The sequence below is a fragment of the Achroia grisella genome, unplaced genomic scaffold (genome assembly GCF_030625045.1).
Source record: "Achroia grisella isolate CSIRO2021 unplaced genomic scaffold, CSIRO_AGI_Agris_v1 utg840, whole genome shotgun sequence".
Lineage (NCBI taxonomy): Eukaryota > Metazoa > Arthropoda > Insecta > Lepidoptera > Pyralidae > Achroia > Achroia grisella.
The window spans coordinates 1,648,324-1,671,460 of record NW_026713038.1 but is presented as its reverse complement, the minus strand read 5'-3'; the positions used below and the strand labels follow the sequence as shown (position 1 = coordinate 1,671,460).

Below are 23,137 nucleotides of genomic sequence, written 5' to 3'. Positions count from 1 at the left end.
TGGATGTTTGTTACTGTTTCACGCTAAAACTACTAAACTAAAACTATATTTTTTATTGAAATTTAACACGGGTAACACCGTAGTATTTACTAGCTGTGCCCAGCTAGCAAACAAATAAATATATTTTTTCTAATTAAAATCTTATTTATAATATTAAGATTAGTAGAACTTGTAAGTTATATCGATAAATAAAAACTACGCGTACTTTATTTACACTGGGCAGATTGCAGTTGCAGTGAACACCCCTATTGTTTCAATGTAACACGATGAGAACATTACTCGCCAATGCGCAGATAATTAATTATGTGCAAGTAGGCTGCTTTTTATTCGACATATCAACAATGATTCTAGTTGCACCAACACTGTGAGATTTCTGTGTAAACATTTAAACGCACCATATTGCTGTGTATGGGAAAGGATAAGTTTCCACAGGACAGGAAATTTCCTACACATATATGTGTAGGAAATTTCCTGTACATTCCAACTACATAAAAAACCAGTACATATATGTACTGGTTTTTTATGTAGTTGGAAAGGCAGACAAGTTGATAATCCACCTATTGGTAAACGGTAACAGTCATCTATGTACAATAATATATACCAGAAAGGATCAATCTAATATTTTATATTGATTCACATTAATATTTAAACCATCAAGAATAAAGTTTATTTCTTCTTAAAAGGTTGGTAACACACTTGTAATTCCTCTAGTGTTGCGAGTGCTCATGGGCTGCAGTAATCACCTACCATCAGGTGGTCTAACGATTTAGCACACCGCTTTACTTCCGATGGTCGCTAGTTCGATTCCTCACACGGTGCAAACATTTGTATTCATAAGCATGATTGTTTGTATCGGTCTGGGTGTTTTATATGTATTTACAAAAAATAATATATCTAAGTATTTATATAACTTGTAGTACCTACCCATAACACAAGCTCCGTTTACTGAAGATGGCGCTGTGTTATATTTCCAGGGTTATTATTATTATTATATTCATTAATATCAGCAGTTTATATCAGTACAGGCTATTTAAAAAATATTTATAATTCGATTAAAAGTTAAATTCATTCTTACTTATCGATTGTCATTACAATTTCAAATCGATTTATATCGATTGCAGAAAGGTGGATAGCGATGGTTGCGTAACGCTGCACTTGACAAATAAAAGAGGTAATGACCGTTTTTATCGAGTTTTTATCGGACAATGACAAAGCGCCAGACAGCGAACGTAATGACAGACAATACTAATACTTATAAATAACCTAATTGACAGCCTCGGTGGTCTAGTGGTTTAGCACACCGCCTTACTTCCGATTGTCACGGATTCGATTCCTCGCACGGTACAAACATTTGTATTCATGAGTATATTATTATTTGTATGTATTATTTGTATCGGTCTAGGTGTTTTCTATGTATGTATTTATGACAAAAATATATATAGTATTTGTATCAGTTGTCTAGTACCTATGAAACAAGCTTTAGCTGGCTTAACTTGGGTCTAGAGGGCGCTGTGTGAACTGTCCTAAAATTATTATTATTAATTTTAATTAACAGAATAGTCTATATCTGTACAAGTTATCATACCTATACATATATAGACAATTAATTTCAGTTATTCAATCATAATTCAAGAGCCGCGTACATCTTGTCGATTGCAATTTTGTCTTTAATTTGCTGGATATGATTTAATTTACTTTAATGAGCTATGTTACTATACATAAGTTATTCTTTCTGTATTTATATCTTACAGGATAGGAAGGAAGAAATATACTGCATCTGTTATTAAAATATATCCATCACTTCCTTCCCTTACTTTATAATAAAATTAGGTGATAATCATATACCTTGATTTCTGCTAAAATCTTCCTTCCAGACGTAGTAATGTGAAAGGACCACGCAAGCACTGTGAGTTGGCTAATTATATGAAAAGGTGACTGCAGTTTACAACCTACTTTAAAGACAGCACTTTGTCTTACTGCTAATTGGTAATTTGGCAGTATGTAGACTTAATTACAAAAACCATTACCCCGCTTCTATTTCGCCACAATAGTGACGTTATATTTTTTTATTTATTTGTATGAATTCTGTATCTTCGAAAATCTTTATAATAATAATAGAAAATAATCATCATCTGCTTCTTCCTTATCCCATTTATTTGTGGTCGGCGTAATATATTTTTCTCTTTCATACTCCCTTTCTTATAATAGGAAATAATTAAGGTTATGTAGTAATAAAAATAACCAACCTAATGTATTTAATTCCTAAAAAAAAATCCAACTGTCTTTCTGGTGATGGAAACATTGCTTAGTAGAAGCGGTAGATTCGCCCCCTACTGTATTCTATTCAAATATACCTAATAAAATTTGGGCATATCAAGTGTCGCGGGTACAAACCTGAAAAAACCTAAAGGTATATTTATTGTTATAAATGTATCTACAGTTACATACAGCATATCTGTATGCTATGTTTATAAACATAGATGTCAATTAACAGACGCGTTATAGCGTTACGCACTATGTGCTTCATACAACGAGTTTTGTTACAGTCAATCAATTCGTAATTGCGTATAATGTTACAATATATAAACAACAATAATAATTCATTTGCAACAATTACTTGTAGCTCAAAACATATTTTCCGTCTTAAAGTCACTAATTCTAAATTAGTATTGTAAATATAGATACGTAAAGTATATTTTCTTGCTAACTAAACAGAATAAAAATAACGATTAATTATTTATTAATGGTACTATATATATATATATATATACATATATATTTTATCATTTACATATAAGGTGAAACCCTGCTCCCTCAATAGGAAAAAATCCTGTCCTTTAGGATAAGCAGTGTTCATTCTCTAGAATATTCCAGTGACAGAAAATATAATATTTATTATTGACCAGTATTCATTAATTTTACACTATTATAGACTTAATATTTATAGTACTATACTAGAAACGCTTGTGGTTGCCCTCAAACGCTCCCATTCCTGTTATTATGCATTGTTATGGCTCCATACCTTGTAATTGCTCTTTAATACAAATGTATTAAGAATTCTTGAGTTAATTCGCAAGTAGTAACCCTGTTCTTATAGGCGCTTAGCAGCTACGGTCTGTTTACTATCAGATATGTGGTTTATTTACAAAATTATGAATTACAGAATAGTTATTTATACATTATCGACCTACATAGTGGTAAGTTACCACTATGTAGGTCGATAAAGTATATACTTGTCGTCGATATGATAAAGGAAATCACTCATGTCTTGCTATTCCGAAACACAGAGATGTCAGGCCTCTTATCCTATAATTTCACTGCCTAATCTCACCCCACAACCGATACATAGCTTACCAAATAAATAGGTCATCTACGCTAACGACATTTAACAAAAGCTATCTCTGTAAAACCATTGGTCCTCTTACAATTTCAAATTTTTCATACAGTGACATAATATTACATAATCAATTTATTTTTCCCAACCGAGCTTTAGTGCTTTCAATGTAAGCTTTTGACAAGTGTGACCGCACCACGCCCAATGCGAACTAGTGTTACTTTTACCAATGTCCTTGCCGCGCCGTTCACTCCTACTGAACTGTACATCCGGGGTCGTTTGGTCAACTTTGATGCAACTATAAGCCGTCAGAGCGATTCATTTTTGTGGAAAAATTGACTGAAAACTGTGCTTCACGTACTAACAATGCCAGCCAACGAAATAGTTTCTGTATACAATATTTAACTGAATGATATCTATTATATAGCTATCTCATGATATTATAGTATTTTCATATAAATTTTGATAATTATTTCACCCCAGACCGGAAGAGATCAGAAGTAAAGATAATTAAGAAACATATATATATATAAATACAGGTACTAGTTGGATTGTATATATAAAAAATCAAGTATATGTAACTACATATATATTTTATAGTTACTTAGTACCTTCCTTATTATAATATTCCTATTCTTTCGTCTCGATTTTAATAAACTATATCTAAGTGAATGAAGAACAATTTAGTCGTGACAACATTTAAAAGAGAGTGAATCATAATTAATAAAATTACGAGCTTCATTGTTGTTAAACTTATAACAGACCGTTGTTCTGTGCAGTTCTAGTTTTAATCAGAAATGTCCATATACATAAAACTGTGTCACAATACGTAATCATACTGTACTGTAACAGATTCGTGTCCCTCTCTCCTTCTATCCCTATCTCCGTCGCACTCGCACGCTATTATATAACTCGGTGTTAAGATATATTGACGACGATCCACTCTCGTCTTCCTGCTTATGCTCGTTTTAGAAAGTTCAATACATCTAATATATATATTGGCCTAACGATAATTACTTGTTATTAAAACGTATTAAGAAACGAAAGATTTTATACACGTTATTTATGGACTTTCCGTAGGTAAAAAGGTATATTGTTATGAGTTCAATTTTCTCGAATTGATTTCTGTATTATACACTCATGTCGTCGAATTTCCTGTAAACTGTTATTGTAACAATGTACATTCTTTTGGAACAAATACTGACGTAAAGCTACTGCGTTAAAAACAAACACTGATATTAATTCAGAATTAGTAAAAACAATGTACATAGTATGTAAAAGATATACAAACAGTACAATTTAATAAAATGCCGTGTGCATTTGAAGTCGTTAAAAATAAAAATAAAAATCCGTTCATAAACTTTGACAGTTACAGATTAAAGGTTAAAATAATACAACCTACTTTGATACGAAGGGCGACCACCTTTTTGGGTTTTACCTCAACCTGTGACTCAGATCAAGTGGGTTACTAAGTGAAAGGGTGTTGTGCAAAACCACTCCCTCTCCCGACCATACTTAGCGTTGTCCCGCGAAACGAGCTATTACGTTATTCTTCCAAAGATGTTAAAATGTCAACGTACTGACATTATAATCTTTGACACTTATAAAGTTGACAGATGTCAACGTCAGTTGTCAGTCATTGTATTCCATGTATGTTTAGTGACTGACGCTGGTCTTCCGCAGACCTTCAGGAGTCGATGCCAGGGCGAAGGTATTCGTTCCGAGGCCCCAACCTTCGCCTCCCTAGGGGGCACACCCCTAGGGAGGTGAAGGTTGGGGCGTCGGAATATAAATGTAGAATAGTCCAATATAAATGTAGCAGTTTCAATTCTATAACACTGAGAGGTGGCATTTTAACCATATGTAGTAACTGACCTTACGACAAAAATTACACTCAAAATAATTGGACTGGTTAAAAGGTACACTGGCAACAACTCAGTACCACAATCATAAGAAGATTGTAATCTTGATTGATTACCTCCTTCTTTATACGAAATATCTGTAAATATATCTAATATATTTACATTAAAAGAAAGTATTAATTAAAAATAGTAATATAATAATAAACAAACCGACAAACTTTCTATATAAACATGAATAGCAGTATGGGTATCACATTTAGAAAGCAATTTTTTTGGCTGAAATAGGTGAGATTTAGGTACAGACAAAGACGACTTTCCTCAGTATTTATATGCAAATCTAAAGTATGTGTTTATTCATGGTACGTAACCCTATAATTTAAAGCAACATGCAATACTGGATAGGTTATCGTTATATGAAAAATATTGCTTCCAATTAAAAATATATAATACTCCAACAAAGGATATTTGGAAATAGCTGTCTAATTGCAAATATTCTGTACCACTCGTTACAAATGCTAATAAAATTGGTTAATTGCTATACATTTATACCTATACTCAAATTGCGTTATTTAATAAACGATACTATTAATATTTCCTTCCATTTTAAAATGAATATTTCATATATTTCAAGTAACCTATTATTATTCATACTGATACAATTATAAAATATTAGGTACATACTAGGTATTAACAAAAATATACTAATGCTTTGAAATCCATGAATACCAAAAAATATGGGTGGTATGCCATCACTGCCCGGGCCTTTGGTTATGTCGAGCGCTTTTAAATACCTTTCTACAGAGGATATTTGTAAATCATCTCAATTATCGGCTTCGTTTGTCCTCTACCTCTTATAATGAGGACTGCCATCGGCATGGTCTTCTCACACTAAAAGATAGACGTAAAGTGTTAGATATGTGTCTACTTCACGATATCGTACGTGGTCGTTTTGACTGCGAGGAGCTGGTAGCTGCCGTGTCTTACCGTACACCGTCGCGCCGCACACGGCACACCTCGCTTTTGGCAGTACCTCGCCGTGCCTCAAACTATGCAACTAACTCACCCCTCGCTAGAATTCCTCGTGTACTACCAATTTCATGACGTGGACTTGTTTTTTCACACAAAAGGTACATTTAAAAAGCACATAAATAAAAAAAAAAGAAATCCATACATCCATATTAATATTGTAAACGGTAAAGTTGGCTGAACAGATTTTGATAAAATTTGATGAGAAAGACTGCCATAAAGTCAGACATATGAGCTCCTTTAATATAAAAGGAGCAGACAAATACTAGGGTAACATCTAGTATTAAATGTAAAATAATAAATTAATGTATGCGATAGAAATAAATGTACATTTGACTGACATGAAGTAAAATGTAATCATTCACCTACATCTCCGATCCTTCAGATAGCGCGGCTAAGGTAATTTGCTCCCTGGTAAAGTGATATAGATACTAGTTGTAGGGTACAATGGGCCTGCTATGTACTTTTAATTTGTATAAAAGTAAAAATTACATAGAAATTAAAAAAAAAACTACAGTTCGGCTCCACTTTGATCAGTTTGCGCAGGTCAGAAGCTGACCTGAGTTATTATATTTTTCCTACATAATTACGTTCATTACTATCTTGTAACTTTAAAATATATATAAACATGCAATGCGGAAGGTTTTACTATACCGCCATTATATTTATTATACTCTGGGTGTTGCACCATAGTATAGCTAACTATTGACATTTTGACACTATTTACTGTTAAACAACTGTATTGAGTACAACAACATACTACATTTACGTACGTCAATTTTATGCATATATTTTTAAATACCATTTATTATAAATAAAGCTTACAGATAACTTACAAGAAACTTTTCCAATATTACACAGAATATTAAGAACCTTCAGAAATAATCGGCTATAAAATGGCTATGGCTGTAAGATTTGGTTACATCCATACAAGCACTTGTATCGTACACGTTACACAAATTATATAATATTTATAATTTATTATTTTGATTTTTATAACAAAAGGAAAGTTGAGTATCCCCCGAAAATAAATCTCTGAAACTTGCACATCTCACCACCTCTAACAAAGCTGACACTTAAAAAATATTCTAATGTCCTTAACATTAGAATATTTTTTAAGTATACCATATACCATTCATATATGGATTCATAATATGAATGGTATAAAAGTGATGTGCCTATGAATGAGTCAAATTAATGTGGAATTGTTAGTTATTGTGTAATTTGTCAAATTTACGACACATAGAGATGTTGAACGATCGTGTATTACAAATGAGTTTTACAACGCTATATTTATGTGTCGCGCTCGAACATTTGTATGAATGATATATTAGTAATATGCCAGCAATAAGTAATACCTAAATGATACTAGGATTGGTTGTAAAATCTTTAGACCGTAATATATATTAGACTTCAACAAACGTAAGATATTATAAGCATGTACATAATCATTAATTACATTATACATTAATATGCATAAAACGATATTAAATAACATAATTATAAATTTACATTCACAAATAATTAGAAGTAATTATATGTGTTGAAACAATAATAGCTAAGAATTTATATCCCTTCCTTCCATTTTGTTATCTGATATTTACTTAGACGGATTTCTGAAATGAATTGTCGGCAGGTAATATCGATATCCTTATGTATGGATGGGAATTATAGAGTTTGGATAACAGAATACTATGCATACTGCTCTTCATTTATTATTATTTTATTATTCTGACGTATTTTTGATATATATTTTGTATACTATTCTGTTAAGTGTGTAAATTAATTATAGATAAGCATATATTTAAAATGAATCCCTTGGTTATGCCGGAAGACGTTCTCATGTAATGAAAAAAACGACTACATTAGATTTTTCTTCATTATTTTCTGGTACTTTGTAGAAGATTCTTACGGAACAAAAAATTATGAAAATTAGAATGTTCAAATTTTCTCATTTAATAGTTTGCGTGTGTTGTTTCTAGGTGTGTTGGATATGAAAGTGCACAAGTAATATATATTTGATAATACGAAGATAGAAGCTTAATTTAATATTACATTACGCCCATTCTTTCATATAGTTCACGTAACATCATAATTTAGTAAAAGTCAACGCATTTGTAAAACAATCGACGTTACGACTACGTACGATTATATACGGAAAATATAACGTAGCAACAATGGCCGTCCTATAATAATACAATAGAGGCATTTAGAGTAATTAAACTCTAGTTAAATGGGGATTATCACATATAAAAACTTCTTTGTTACGTTTAGTAGTGCTATATAAAAAATAAACTCAAAACTACAATCCTAGATAAACTAGCTATATCATTCGTAAATTTTTATTTTTGTATTTTTGTCAATAATGCAATTATATTAAAATAAATAGGTTGTATGTCATAGTGATTATTTGCTCAGTGGTACTCGAATGAATGATCGATTAGTGCATAGGTACGCAGTTTTAATAGCTATCGTTTGGATTTTTTAATTAGAATATAAATTCCTTTTAATTACGTGAATATTCACTTAAAAAGTACTTAAAAAATTCCCACGAGAACGGAGCATAGTGTACAGTAAATTCATAAAACAAACGCAACAAATATATAAATGAACAGAAGAAATAATATCTTCTTTCTATCTCATATCTTCTTTATCTTCTTTACATATACTAAATTTTTATCTTTGCATATATTATAATCGTTTAGCATTATTTAGTTAATAATTACAGTCTTCATTTTGTTTGCTACTATCGACTCGTACTGTCTTCGTACGGATCTTTGAATTTCTCGGCTTGTTTTATACTATAATACGCATGTATTATACATATATAACTCTCTCTCTCTTGATCACTCTTTCTATTGCTGAAAACTGCATTAAAATCCGTCGAGTAATTTAAAAGATATAATATAATAAAAAATATATACGCTCCTCACAAAGAAAAATAATTTCATTTAGTTCTCACTCATTATATTAACTACGTACATAACTCGCGATAGAATCAGTCAATAGAGGTGTTATTAGTAACCATAATCATCTTAATACGGCACAATGCTTAGGACGCATTGTCATTATTATTACACAAGTAACGAGGTCGCGGTCACATCTCTATTTCGACAACAATGTGGACGCACCTTTACAACATAACATCATAACATGACAAAGTACATTAAAATGATACTTTGTAAATATTTTTCTATATACGTATATTAAAATAACGATATCCCATATAAAATAGTCAGAGACATTATTGACAGAGGTAAACAAAAAAACTTTGAAATAGTAAACAAGCTGACTGCACATCTGATAGTAAATAAAGATCGTTATTCTATCTTTATTTATAATTTTTATATCTTAACATCTATTATTAAATTGCACCGTCTAACTATCTTTGATTAGCACGACGTTTAACTAAAGTAAGCCATCAGGGATAAAGTCGCCATGTAAACAGCATCAGTAATCTCAAGTTAATATGTGACGCCCGTGTCCTATGTCCGCTCCGACAACGCATGAATAGTATATTCATGCGTTGTCGGAGGACTATATATAGGTATTATACCTCATATCCGGTGATTTGCTACCTATCTCAATCTTTCAACCAGACGACAGCATAAAAAGCGAGATTTTTTGGCGATTTTTTTTTTAATTCTACCTCGGTTTTAGGCTCGAGTATTGAACCCGAAGTAAGTCTGTAATATTACCATATTACCTTTATAAAACGATACAAATTCTAGATCTATGTAATTTTATAAAACTACGTAATTTTGTTGTATTATCTCAAATTGGTCTAGTTATATACAATAGTCGTTGGGACATACAATCTCCATTTTTGCAATAACCCATCCATTCTATTGGAACACATAAAATCGCACTTAATGATTGCTAACACGATAATGTAAAGGATTTTCGCTTCACTTGCTTAATATATAAAATTATCGATACAGATAATCGACATAAAATAGATCAATGTGGAAATACTTAATCAAATTCTGGATGTTGCTGTAATATCACAACAATAATCTTTGTAATAAGTATCTATCTAAATGGAAAATATACGGATTTCAACAGGATTCGTATTGTTCCGAACGTAAATCTTTACTGATTCTATATTCTTAAAAGTTTTTGGTTAGTTCACCCTACTATCAATATATAATATTATACTAATAATAGCTTCCTTTTATTAGTATAATAATATTATATTTTGATTATTTATTATCTGTTATTCTCATTTGAAGTTAGAATTTACAGTGTAACTGATGCAAATAAAACTTATAAAAATAGGAACTGTTGATTTACTGAGATGTCCATAAAGGTTAGTTAGGTTGTTATACTAGACTCAATTATCTAACATTTGTATTGTTGTATTGAATTAAAACTCCTATCCCATCCCTAAATCTTGCTTCAAACCCAACATAAAACATTTCGTTATATAATTGTGTTATGATTAGAAAGTTTATGAACTCTGCTGTATTTATTTTATTAATATGTGCCTATTAGGATATAGAAATGTCAATCAATTGGATCATTCATACATATTTGTACTAAATGGTTCATTGCACGATATGTTGCAACATCGTTGCATTAAAACATAAAGTCATACCGTTCTTGCAATATGCATGTGTGTATGAGATAATTGACACGCTGAAATTTCGTAAACGAGAACTGTCGGCAAGGCCTTCTGGTTATTATATACATATATCTATAATTGTACTTTAATGTCGTATGATTGTTATGATATTTTGTAGGTTACTGTGTATTTAAATAATTAACCCTCATTATACGGGTTACCTTCTGTATCTCATCCCAAAAACTTTATAGTTACTAACCTAATGGAATTGTCTGTAGGTATAAAAAGGCAATAATATCTTACTAGTATTGGCGAGATCCTTGGCCTTTGGGTCTGAAGGGAATAGTAATTTTAAAGTTTAATTCAGAAATAAACGACGACTTCATATATATAGCATAAGCCTATCATTTATATCTTCAATGGTGGAAAGAATATCTAAAAATAGAGGTTTATATAACCACAGCCCTAATCTATGTGTGATTTGCGTTTCTAATAAAGTTTGTTTGCCAATATATTATTTATACCTGTAACTATGCAATAGGTGTTAATTTAAAAATATTCAATGTCAAAAGGTTTTGTTGATGAAATTAACGATTTTGTCATAAAAATGAAGATTTATTGTTAACGATGATGACACGAGGTGTCTGCATATTGCAATAAATGACAGATCATTAGGAGGTCTGTAACTTACTGATAAATGGATAAAAAGACCGCACAACTCAAATAAGTATTATCAAAAAATACAAATGACCTACTGATACTAAATAATGTGCAATATTACAATTTTTTTTTCTAACTATTCTAAATATCGGCCGCAACTGGCCTTTACAATTTCAGCGAACGATGTGTAGTGCATTCGAAACCCGCAAAAGAACTGAGCAGCTGAGGGTTAACTCCGTGTGACAGATACAACTTTAGTTTTAGGGTGTCGGTAGGAGTTCGATCCTGGGCTGAAGTCGTAGCAATTTAGGAACAGATCTGGATCTCTCCTAACAACTTCTCCGATGTAGTGTCGTGTGTAGACCCCATGGTCCCATGGTTGTATACTACCATTAGTATACAACAAAGTATTGTAATTAATCTGTTTTCCTCTCATTCACTCGCAAAAAAAACGCTAACACGTGACAGAATACACCACATTTAGTAGAGTACCTACTAATTAGTCGTAATGAAGAAATGACAGCAACTACATTTAATAATTGTTCACGGCGTTTAACGAGGAAAACAATTGAGATAATTACAAAAAAAGTTGAAATTACTATTGTTCTTTATATTATGTGTACTGTTACCTACCTAAGGAAGAGGTGTGCTATTAGAAAAATGTTACAGGAAGTATGCATATTTATTACTAGACAAGAAACTCGTCCCTTGTTCGCTTCGCATCGGGTAAATATGTATTGAAGGTCATATATGAATACATATGATATATGACCTCCTGTTGTTTAGAATAAGTAAGCGGACAAAAACAGATGAAAATAGTAGCTTTGTTTTATATTATTACAAATAGAGAAGAAATATCTGCAGGCCATTGAAGTAAATTATAGTATAGTATATGATAATTTAATGTTTTACTGGTGGTCTATTCATTATTCTTATTGCAACTGCATTGCGAGATTTAGTAAAGTTTAATAAATGCGCAACTACACGTAGTCAATTATCCACCGTGTTTAGTTTATAAATCCAGCATTTAACTTTTACGTTGATGAATCTATCGTACTCCGGTTTTGTCTCTATATATATAAATTAATTATTTAAAAGTATTCTTCAGGGTGACACTTACCCTGGGGAATACTTCCGGATGAAGTTAAAACAATTATCGTGAAAGACGAAAATGTAATGTACAGTTATAAAAAATTAAATTAGAGCGCATTCAAAGACCTTGAAACGTTCTTGCAACTCATATGAGGGCACGTCATTGCACTCTCTACACCTGCTTATAATGTGTATGTTACGAAATTGTACGTGATAACTCTTACACTACTAGAAATATAACGGTATCTCATACTTTTGTAGACGCAAGGACGAATCTTGACATAGCCATCTGCTAGCACACAAATCCCATTGTTATATACGATTTGGTAACTTTCAAATTATGTACCCTATATGTATGTATAGTCGTATATGTCGTTTCTTTGTATATTTTCTAAGGAAAAAATTTGGAGAATTTGTAGATCCTTATTCCAGGAGAATTATTGCTGGATCTTTATTCCTTTTTGTTTTTTGTTATAGGTAGCTAAATAATTTTATTTACCTGCTAGAAAACAATGTAAACTTATGACTAACCATGTAGCTAACATGATTTAAGTCTTAACTATGTTAACTATCATTAATTAATTAAAACTGTGACTATAAGTGTAGATGTATAATCTGTCATTATAAGAATTAAAGATTAATTATTTTAATATAGATGGATAAACTATTGACATTAGTATCCTTATTGTATTTATAAATACACTAGCTGTTACCCCGCGATTTCGTTTGTTTTTTTTAATTATTAATAGCCTATTTCCGTCCTCGCGATAAAATGTACCATTATGAAGCTGTCGGTTAGTACTGAAAATGTATCAAACATAAAGATAGACATCCGCAATTATTACATTATAATTAATATATATTATTTATTATATATAATGTAAACGCATAGAAATTTCGCACACCTAGAACACTATTATGGGAATATTTTTAAATTAAACTTTAAATTTAACACCTTAGAATAGATTTTACAATGTTTGTATTTTTTTAGTTAATCCAGTATTACACTAGGCGTATGATATGACGCTGTGATGTAAGTGGTAGGAGTCCTGCATATAGACATCGATTGCTACTTTCCATCAAGTCGTTTGTCATTACAGTTATACAAAACATATGATCTGCATTTCTAGATCAGAATAAATATACACCGTTGATTAATTAATTATACATATCGTGAGGCAAGATATTACAAAACGCCTACAGTTATATATATAGACCACATTGCGTCACAGTGGAAAACAACAGTTATTGACCGCCTCTCACTTCTATATTAACCTTATATTTTTCTTATAATAATGCAATAATACCATTCAATTTAATAAATATCAATTATGTTTCTGTACGACTCCCGATGAAACGCAAATCGTTTTTGAGGTAATTAGTTGATAATAGTTTCTTATTATATATATATTATATTAATAAATTTATAGTTACAACCATTTCTACAACTCGAACTAAAATAGTACTTTGCCAAGTAAATTTTTTATTGGCCATTTTTTTCAAATTAGAACATAACCGATACCTACTGTATGTTTTCTCATACAACATACGCTTAAGCTACAACCAGAAACTTAATCTTACTAATTTTTACTAATACTATAAATGTGATAGTGATTTAAAAAAAAACATCTCTTCAAAAGAGCAACACACAAGTTTCTTGCTCATACTTCATGTGATGAATCTGCATTCCGAATAAGTGGTAAAAGCAAAATATGACTATTCAAAAGTGCTTGTAATGAGTTTATTTGAATAAAGATTATTCCTATGTCTATATATATATTTAATGTAATGAATTTTTCTATGCATTAAAGGTAGAGTTATGAGTAAAGTACTTTAGTCCTGACTGCACCTTTAATGAAATCATAAAAATCAGTATTATACAGCAATTACGCTACAGAGCTAAAACAGCTGAGGCAGCTCCTTTTAAAAAAATTATATGCACGTCTATATTATTTTCTTATTTTATTAAATTGTTAACGTTTAGCAATAAAGGTTATTGTAACATTCAAATTAGTCAATCAATAATTCGTTTTGCCACCTTTTAATTACTTTAAAAGCGTGTAGGCGTGCAAATTAACACAATGGTAATAAAATTCTAAGTTAATATATAAAAAAAATCTTCACTTAAGTAAAATAATAATCTTACATCATTAAAAAAATATATATTATAAAAACAATATATACTTACTAATAATGACAAAATGTATGTTGACTGAAATGACAAAATTTTAATTGGTTAAATATACTTAGAAAACACCCAGACCGATACAAACAATTATAATTATGAATACAAATGTTTGTACCGTGTGAGAAATCGAACCCGCGACCATCGGTAGTAAAAGCAGTATGCTAAATCGCTAGACCACCGAGGTTGTCATATAAATAGGCAATTTATATGACAACCTCGGTCATAAGTGTCTTTAATATATTTACAGAAATAAAGTATTTGGTTTTATTAAATTTACCGTCATTAGCCGTAAAATTAATAAATTCTCAATTAAGAAATAAAACAGTACAACACAATACTGTTTTAAACAAAATACTTGAAAGTAACACAAACTTAAGCAAGTACAAGTTGATGTACCTTAAGTTACCCACCTCGTATTTTGTTGCTTAACTGCATACGTGACTAGGCAACACAACTAACTCATTACCCTAAACAATTGTCACAAACATAAACACATGCATATAAACAGAAATGACAAAACGCAAAAAAATACGCGACAAATATTATAGCCTTCTTTTAAGTTGAGTTATGAATCTCTCTTTAACAGTATATTGATAAACATTTGATATAAAAATGACAAAGAAGCAGAAAAAACGTAAAAAATATTATAAACCTTTAAGTTCAATTTAGAGCCTTTCTTTAACAGTAGAGTAATGAACTATTAATATAAACATGACATGACATAGAAAAAACGTAAAATATACGCAACAAATATTATATGGTTTTGTTTAAGTTAAATTTAAAAGTTTTCTTTTAACAGTCGAGTAATGAAAAATGACAAAATAAACGGAAACGATTTAAATTAAACATTATTGAAAATTCAGAATCGTAACGAAATCTCGTAACGGATACATATAAGAGTTTTCAAAAATAAGACGTATTTGCGTGTCCATTTAAATAAAAACTATTTATAACTTGTGAACGTGTCTATTTTTAAATGCTACTAAAATTATAAACGCGGATGTTTGTGAGATTGATTGATGTTTGTCACTCTTTCACACAAAATCTACAGGACGGTTTCGATCGATAAATAATACACGTATACGGATTATGGTGCAGAATAATACATAACTAAAAAGAGAAACTACCTACTTCTACTATAAATAAATATAAATAAAAAGAAAACTGAAACTCTTTATATTAAAATAGGAGACAAATGAACACAATCCTCTTATACTTACATACCACAATAAATACAACACAATTACATTATGTACGTTACCGAACTGATAATTTGCTTTATTATTACATCCAATTTTGGGTAACTTTCTCTACTCAGAAGCCTATTAGTAGATACCAAACAAAATGGGTAGTCACGGCATACTGCACTATAAAATGAAAACAATATAGAATCATTTTTCAAAATGCCACTACCTAATTCTTTTCTATTATTAAGTTACATAATTTAAAATCTAGTTTGAACTAAGTCATTATATTATTAGATTGCATTTTTTTACAAATAATAAAAACCTATTAGAATTTACCGTCGTACCACACGATATCAGTTTATGTTACCGTCACGATACACTAGCCATGCAGTTGTATATATCATATATATTTAATATAGTCTCTTTAAATATAGTCGACGGTAAAACCACTCATTGAGCACCCATAATTTACTGAACGGTGGTTAAATTGTATGTATTTACCGTCCGGAGACAGCAATTAGAACAAACCGTCGAACTGCATGATATTTATCGTCGCTAGAAATATAAGAGTGTCTTAATAAGACTACATATATTTTTTATTATTATCGCAGATAATTGTAATATTACATATTATTATTTAAAACTTTATTGACCACTAAATTATGGTACAAAAGGGGAACTTAATGCTATAGGTATTCTCTACCTCAACCTTCGGGAAGTGCAGAAATACTCGATGGTACATTGATTATATAGACTATATATTTTATTCCTGGTGTATCAAAGCGGTAAAAACTGATATCGTATACTGTCAATTTTGTAAACTCCAGGCTTCTAAGTAGAAAAGTAACCGTCACCGAATAAACAACTAATAGTTATTTTTTTCTCAGGTCACAACTCAATACTTGAAACGGAGACTTTAGAACGACACCGGACATCCGTAAAATCAGAATGAAGACTTCAGTGTACTTAGTTGCGGTTTGCGCAGCACTGGTGGCAGTGTACGCTGCGCCTGCGCCGAACCCAGAACCGAACCCTGATCCTGCACCACAACCAGACCCAGCGCCGTCTCCTGCTGATGATAGACCGGAAATCATAGAAATTATAGCGCCAGCTGCAAGTGCACAGGTACGTTTATATAATACTAGCTGACCCGCCAAACGTTGTTCTGCCACTTAGGATTAAAAAATAGCCTACAATCAATTTTAAACCTACCTACGTATCAGTAAGACTTTTCGGATAAGTTTGTTAACAAACACTGTGACATGAGTTTTTATATATATAAAACTAGTTTATTTGCGCAACATCGCCTGCATCATGTAAGAAAGAAACGAAATAAATGTGAATGAAAACTGACAAAAAACAATGAAAAATGCCGTAAAACAAAAATGGGGTATTTTTGTTTTACTACATTTTTCATTGTTGCTAAGCTCCTATTGATCGAAGCGTGATGTTATAAAGCCTCGATAAATGGTCTATTCAACAGTAAAATAATTTATAATTTGAATGTTTGTTTTTAGTTTAATTGTAATTATTTATATTATAAATTATATGAGCGTTTCGGCTCAACTTAATTCTATAGAAAGTGACTTCGAATATCGGTGATACCAGAAAACTAAAAACCCAAAAAAACAATTGTTACTAACTCTCCGGTCATGTAAACACCGCTGACATATATCCTCCCTAATCTGTATCGGTTTTACCAACAGCATAAAACAATAAAGTATTCTATTTACGTAGCAAAGTAAATTCAAAGTTAACGAGCTACTAACAAATATTCAAACATGTTTTCAAGCTTTCACATTATAATATAGGATGACCATGGTATCTATACTATGTTATACGACTATTCGTGCCCTGCGATTTCACTCGCATGGAAATCGCAATAAAATTACGGCCATTACTAAGTGACAAATAACGTACTTTACTACTATAGGTACTAGTAAGTAATATTGTTTTATCTATGTGGTACTAGTGGCTTAAAGATGGTCTATGTTTCAAGCCTCTTATCGTGTAATTTCACTGTCTAAAAAAACAGCTTATAAAGCAAGATGCTTGGCGGTTGTAATATTATGAATCTATACTTATAAATAAAATTGGAGTAATATTGAAATGACCGGTTTTTACTACATGCATTTGAATATAAATACGGTACATACACCAAAATAACATTTTTTTAAATTTTTCTATCTCTGTCAGAGATTTACCGGAACAAACAATCGGCCAATCTCTGAAATGGCTGAACCAATTTTGACGGGAGTTTTATTGGCACGTAGCTGATGTAATAAGGAGTAACTTAGGTTACTTTTATTTTAGAATAATAAAGTTAAGTCCACGCGGGAGAATATAATCACAGACAAATTATCCCATTTAATAATGTAGATTATGATCAGAGTGATCATATAAAATGTGTATAAAATTTAAACAAAATCATCGAGTAGTATTTTCATGAAAAAGTAATAAATATCCATTCATTCTCCCATACATTCTCATTCATAATATTTTAGTAGGATTCAACATCTGTGGAATATTATATATTGATTGGTATAAGGAAAACTAAAGAATATAGCACATGAATTGCGGAGCCATACCAGTGAAGGCTACATATAAAGCCGGCCTTATTATTCAGCGAGGCGTACGCGCAACAAACGCTGCAATAACTAACTAAAATTAATTAGTTATTATACTGCGCTGAACTTACTGAGAAAATAAATTGAGTGGTAAATGTAATTACGTATTATAAATTGTTTTATGAATAACTGTAATCGTATAATCTACAATTAAGTGTATTAAGCAAAATACAAAGTTAATACCTACCTAGTTAACAGTTACATATTTATTTATATGGTTGTACACATACACATATTTATATAGAAGATATACATATATAATATATGTTTGACAAATTTTATTGTTATTCTTATATATATCTCGTATATAGTAGATATATATATATGTATGTGTCTATGCAAAAATGCCAAGACACAATATTTCTACGAAAACTCCAAAACCACAAAATTGATTAAATACGAATAATAACTTACTTAATACACTAACCAAATTAAAATATAGGTGTTTTTGTTATTTACCTTGTTTCCGACTCAACTTCATACTATAAATATATAACATATCCGTGGAAAACTTATATATAAATAGTTATAATATAAGTTCACAAATAAAATTAAGATTAAAAAACATTTAGTATAGCAGCATTCTATTTATCTTATATATGTCTTCAAGAATATAATTCCTTCAACCAGAAATCTTTAAGTAGATATCTATTGGTTGCATGTACAATTAAATAGCGTTTCATTAATCGAATAATTATAATCAAGGCTAATTATGCTTTAGAACATAAAATCTTCATAGTAATGTTATATCCCCGCATGGAATGAAAATAAAATTCGTAAATAACATAATTTATATGATAAAAGTTTTAATTATACATGCCTAAACAATAAATGAGTATTATTGTGAGAATTCATGTATGCGGAGGCTATCTTCATGTAATTTCGCGTGACTTGAGTGTATATCCCATAAGTAGGTAACCGTTTCTCAAGCAGTTTTGCATGTGTTGTGGCATTTAGTTCTAATAAAAGAATAAAATAGCTAATTTCTGATGGGAACTTTTTCAAATTAGTTTTTGTAGGATTAGAAGTAACAATTTTTTCCACGTGCATTAATCGATTCTTCAATTGATACATTTTTGGTACGGTTACGGTGCTTTTAACTGCAGCTAGCCTTTATAGCTTCACTGACAGAAATCTTTAAGGCTGCATGTCTTCAAATGCCTTTATACTTACTGTAATAATAGAGTAATCCGAGTAGAGCGGAACATAAATATTTACGGCAAAATTTTGATTGAAAGTATTGCTATCGCGGTTGGATGAGGAGAGACGCAACATCTCTTAATAGAGATAGAACTAATACTGAAGAATCGTAATTTTGTTGTGTGGACACACTTAAAATTTAACTTTTTCGATAAGAAACAAAGTGGACTAGTGAAATATATTTTGGAGATATATATCTGTTTTCACACAATCTGATACAGGAAGTAACAAAAGATATTCAAGTCAATCGTTTACTATTATCATATCTGTAATGTTAATACTTAAGGGCAATTATGATAGCTTTATTGTTTATTAAACAGATGCTGTCCAGCATTCGTCCAATTCCTTTAATCTTTACGTGATAAAATTGCGTGAAGTGTTACAAAATACGTAGATGCTTCTATCATTATCCAACACAATAAATAAAAGTAATTAAAACTGCCGTCAATTATCGTACATTACAACGTCCATTTCTTTTGGTTACATGTCATTACGTAGTTATCTGCCTATGTAACACTAATAGCAAACTTTAATGTTGTCTTAAATATACTTTAGAGTTCATGACCTCGTTGCTAGCAACAAGACAACAATGACCGCTATTTGCATAACTTATATAAACATTACGAAAAATGAGAGAAATTAAAAAAAAAACTTCTCATTTTTCTAAGAAAGTGTGAAGACAAAGAAAATGCAATCTATTTACATTAGAATAGAGGTCGGAACTCGCATTCTGTTTTGCAATTTGCATCTATAATTTTCAGCTTACTTTCATTTCCGCATTTGTGTATTTCAAATATGAATTATGTGTCTATATATTAACTAAATTCTGTATTAATCCATGTTATCAGCTCTGCACGCCCTCCTAAGTGAATTCAAGTTGTATAGTCTTAAATCAACTTCAATTACCTACTAAATATATAATATTATAAATTCCTAAATAAGTCTATTGTCTGTCTATTCATTACATTTTCATAACTAAACGGCATAAGGTATCTTGATAAAATTTTACATAAAAATAGATATCATGATTATGACTATAGCCTATCTTTTATATTTAATAATGTAATTAATTAATATACAATCACTATATATTTATTTCAGGAAACGCTGTCAACACTGAACTTAGGTGCTCCCGGTTCGGATCTGAGCGAACGAAATAAGCGCACGATTGGTATTCTGAGACAGCTCTTCCCTACTCTCACACAGGTATAATAGTGCTCTTCTTACTTTATTTAATGCATAATCAATATTTAAAAATACAGTCAAATTGTGTATAATATTCTTTATATATAATATAGGTATATAGATACTAAAAGATATTAACTATTCGTTTGATGTAACAAATGTAGAATTAAATTATTTACGTTATTGAAAAGGATAAATTAATATGAAATATTAAAGACGTAAATCGTCATTATCAATTTCAATATAAAATATTGTAAAACAGAGTTAATTCCTGATATTCCTCCGCAGGCTATGGAGTAGCCTAATAATATCGGCCGCGTTCCTAAGGACGGTCTATGTTCTAGATTATCGAACAAAAAGTACAGCAGATCACAAGCGTGGTGCTGCAGACCTTCGGTCCTATAGTTCTAAGGACCTTCCTTGGCGGAAACCGGAGTGGCGGTGGCGGCAACAAGGGAGGTGGAGGTGGCACCGTCGAGCTCGACGACGATGATGATGACGACGACGATGAAGACGCAACTCCCGTCTCTTCCACTACACAAGCAACCACAACCAAAGCTGCCGATGCTGGCACGCTGAGAAGAAAGCGGGCGCTCTTCTTCCTGCCGGTATGAAGGTCGCAATATCGCGCATTAACACCAGCCTGCCTGGGGACGGCAGAGCGGGCGCGCGCAGACCGCACGCCTTCATCGTCATCGCAATGGTCACATCATCGTTTCACTGACCATTGGATCATAAAACGTTACCACAACAAAATTTTGATTATTTTTTTATCTTACAGAACGCGGTTGCCGACGAGAATCAACTTTTATCTGGAGCTGAATCACAACAAGCTGAAGTTCGCGTAGCGTTCGGTGAAGGTCAAGGAGGACAAGACCAGCAGGTAGCTGCTAGTGAAGATCAACAGGCAGCTGCTCAAACTAACTCCGCCAGTATCGACGAGATCACACTCGATGATGCCGATACCAGTGAAGAAAACAGAAACAAAAGGTATATAACTTTTTATTATGTAATTGATACCTTAAAAATTTAGGTATGATTAGGTCACACCTAAATTTTTCACAAGGGTGTGAAATTGACCATAAAGATTATCTTGGTGATACAAGACGTAACTCCAATGTGTAAATATCTACGACATTGATAAACAATAGACTTGAGGCACAGAACCTTTTTGTTTGAGTTTTCAATTCGCACGTTTCGATTTCTTGAGTTTGTGCTGTATCAAGTCATTATACGATCATGTAATCATTGCGTGTTGTATATATTGTGTATGCGATTATGCACTAGTTTCAGTGAATGTTTGTACAAGAAAATCGACTAATTCCATTTCACGAATACTTCTCAATTTTAAAGCATTATTCAAAGTACAATAATTGATATTTACCAGAATTTAAGTAGACTTATACAATATTATTTTCATAGATATCTCCGTGTTATCTAATGCTGTTACTTAGCAGTAGAATTTCTGTATGAAGTGTAGATATACAAGGTATAAAGACATAACATAGTCCGTAACACACGAAAGGAGCACGGTAGTAACAGAAGCTACTGTTGCCACTTTTAGTTTTTAAGGTAGTTGCCATTCTAATATCCTAAAAAAAAAAGAAATTAATAACGTATATTTTACCATTTCAGATTCCTAAGTGGAGGTGGACAAAATGGTGCCACCGGTGGCGGATCTGGCAACTTTATATTCGATATCGTTAGGGTAAGAATCTTACGTCAGTCATCTAACAAATCTGCGTAATAGTTATTTCTTTCTTTTTACCTTTATATTATTTATATTTCATTTATTTACTAAGAAGAAAAGAAGTAAGAAGTGCTTACTTCTTTTATAATAAAAAATATTATAAAAGAAGTAAGAGTATTATTTTCTCTTCAACTCTTTTAGTACAACATAATGCTATCTAACTGTTAGTATTAACATGCAGCTATAGGTACTATACAATATCCACCTTAAAGACAGTTTCAAAATTAATTACCCTTATAGCCAGCATAAACGAGAGGCAATACCTAACTACTACAGTAATCATCAAAGTATAAACATTCCATAAGAAGCAAAAAATATATAGGGAACATCAAACATGAATGAACAAAAGTCGCTCGTCTGCGCAGATCTTATACATCCACCTAACCAAGTTAATATGTAGAAGTGTTAAGAGTGAAAGCCAAGATTGTATTGAGCACTAGTTCGAGTGAGAAGGATTGATGT

The 23,137-nt window shown here is 31.3% G+C and overlaps 1 protein-coding gene across 3 annotated transcripts in view; it reads left to right on the top strand.

Annotated features, from left to right (window-relative positions):
* LOC131852137 (uncharacterized) overlaps nt 1–23,137 on the top strand; it is a 44,770-nt gene that overhangs the window by 19,446 nt on the left and 2,187 nt on the right. For all 3 annotated transcript variants that reach the window (XM_059202777.1, XM_059202775.1, XM_059202776.1), the window contains exons 2-6: nt 16,801–17,038; nt 20,842–20,946; nt 21,270–21,533; nt 21,707–21,915; nt 22,561–22,633. In XM_059202777.1, the coding sequence (XP_059058760.1) occupies nt 16,862–17,038; nt 20,842–20,946; nt 21,270–21,533; nt 21,707–21,915; nt 22,561–22,633 (828 nt within the window). In that variant the 5' untranslated portion in view covers nt 16,801–16,861. The remainder of the gene's footprint in view (nt 1–16,800; nt 17,039–20,841; nt 20,947–21,269; nt 21,534–21,706; nt 21,916–22,560; nt 22,634–23,137) is intronic.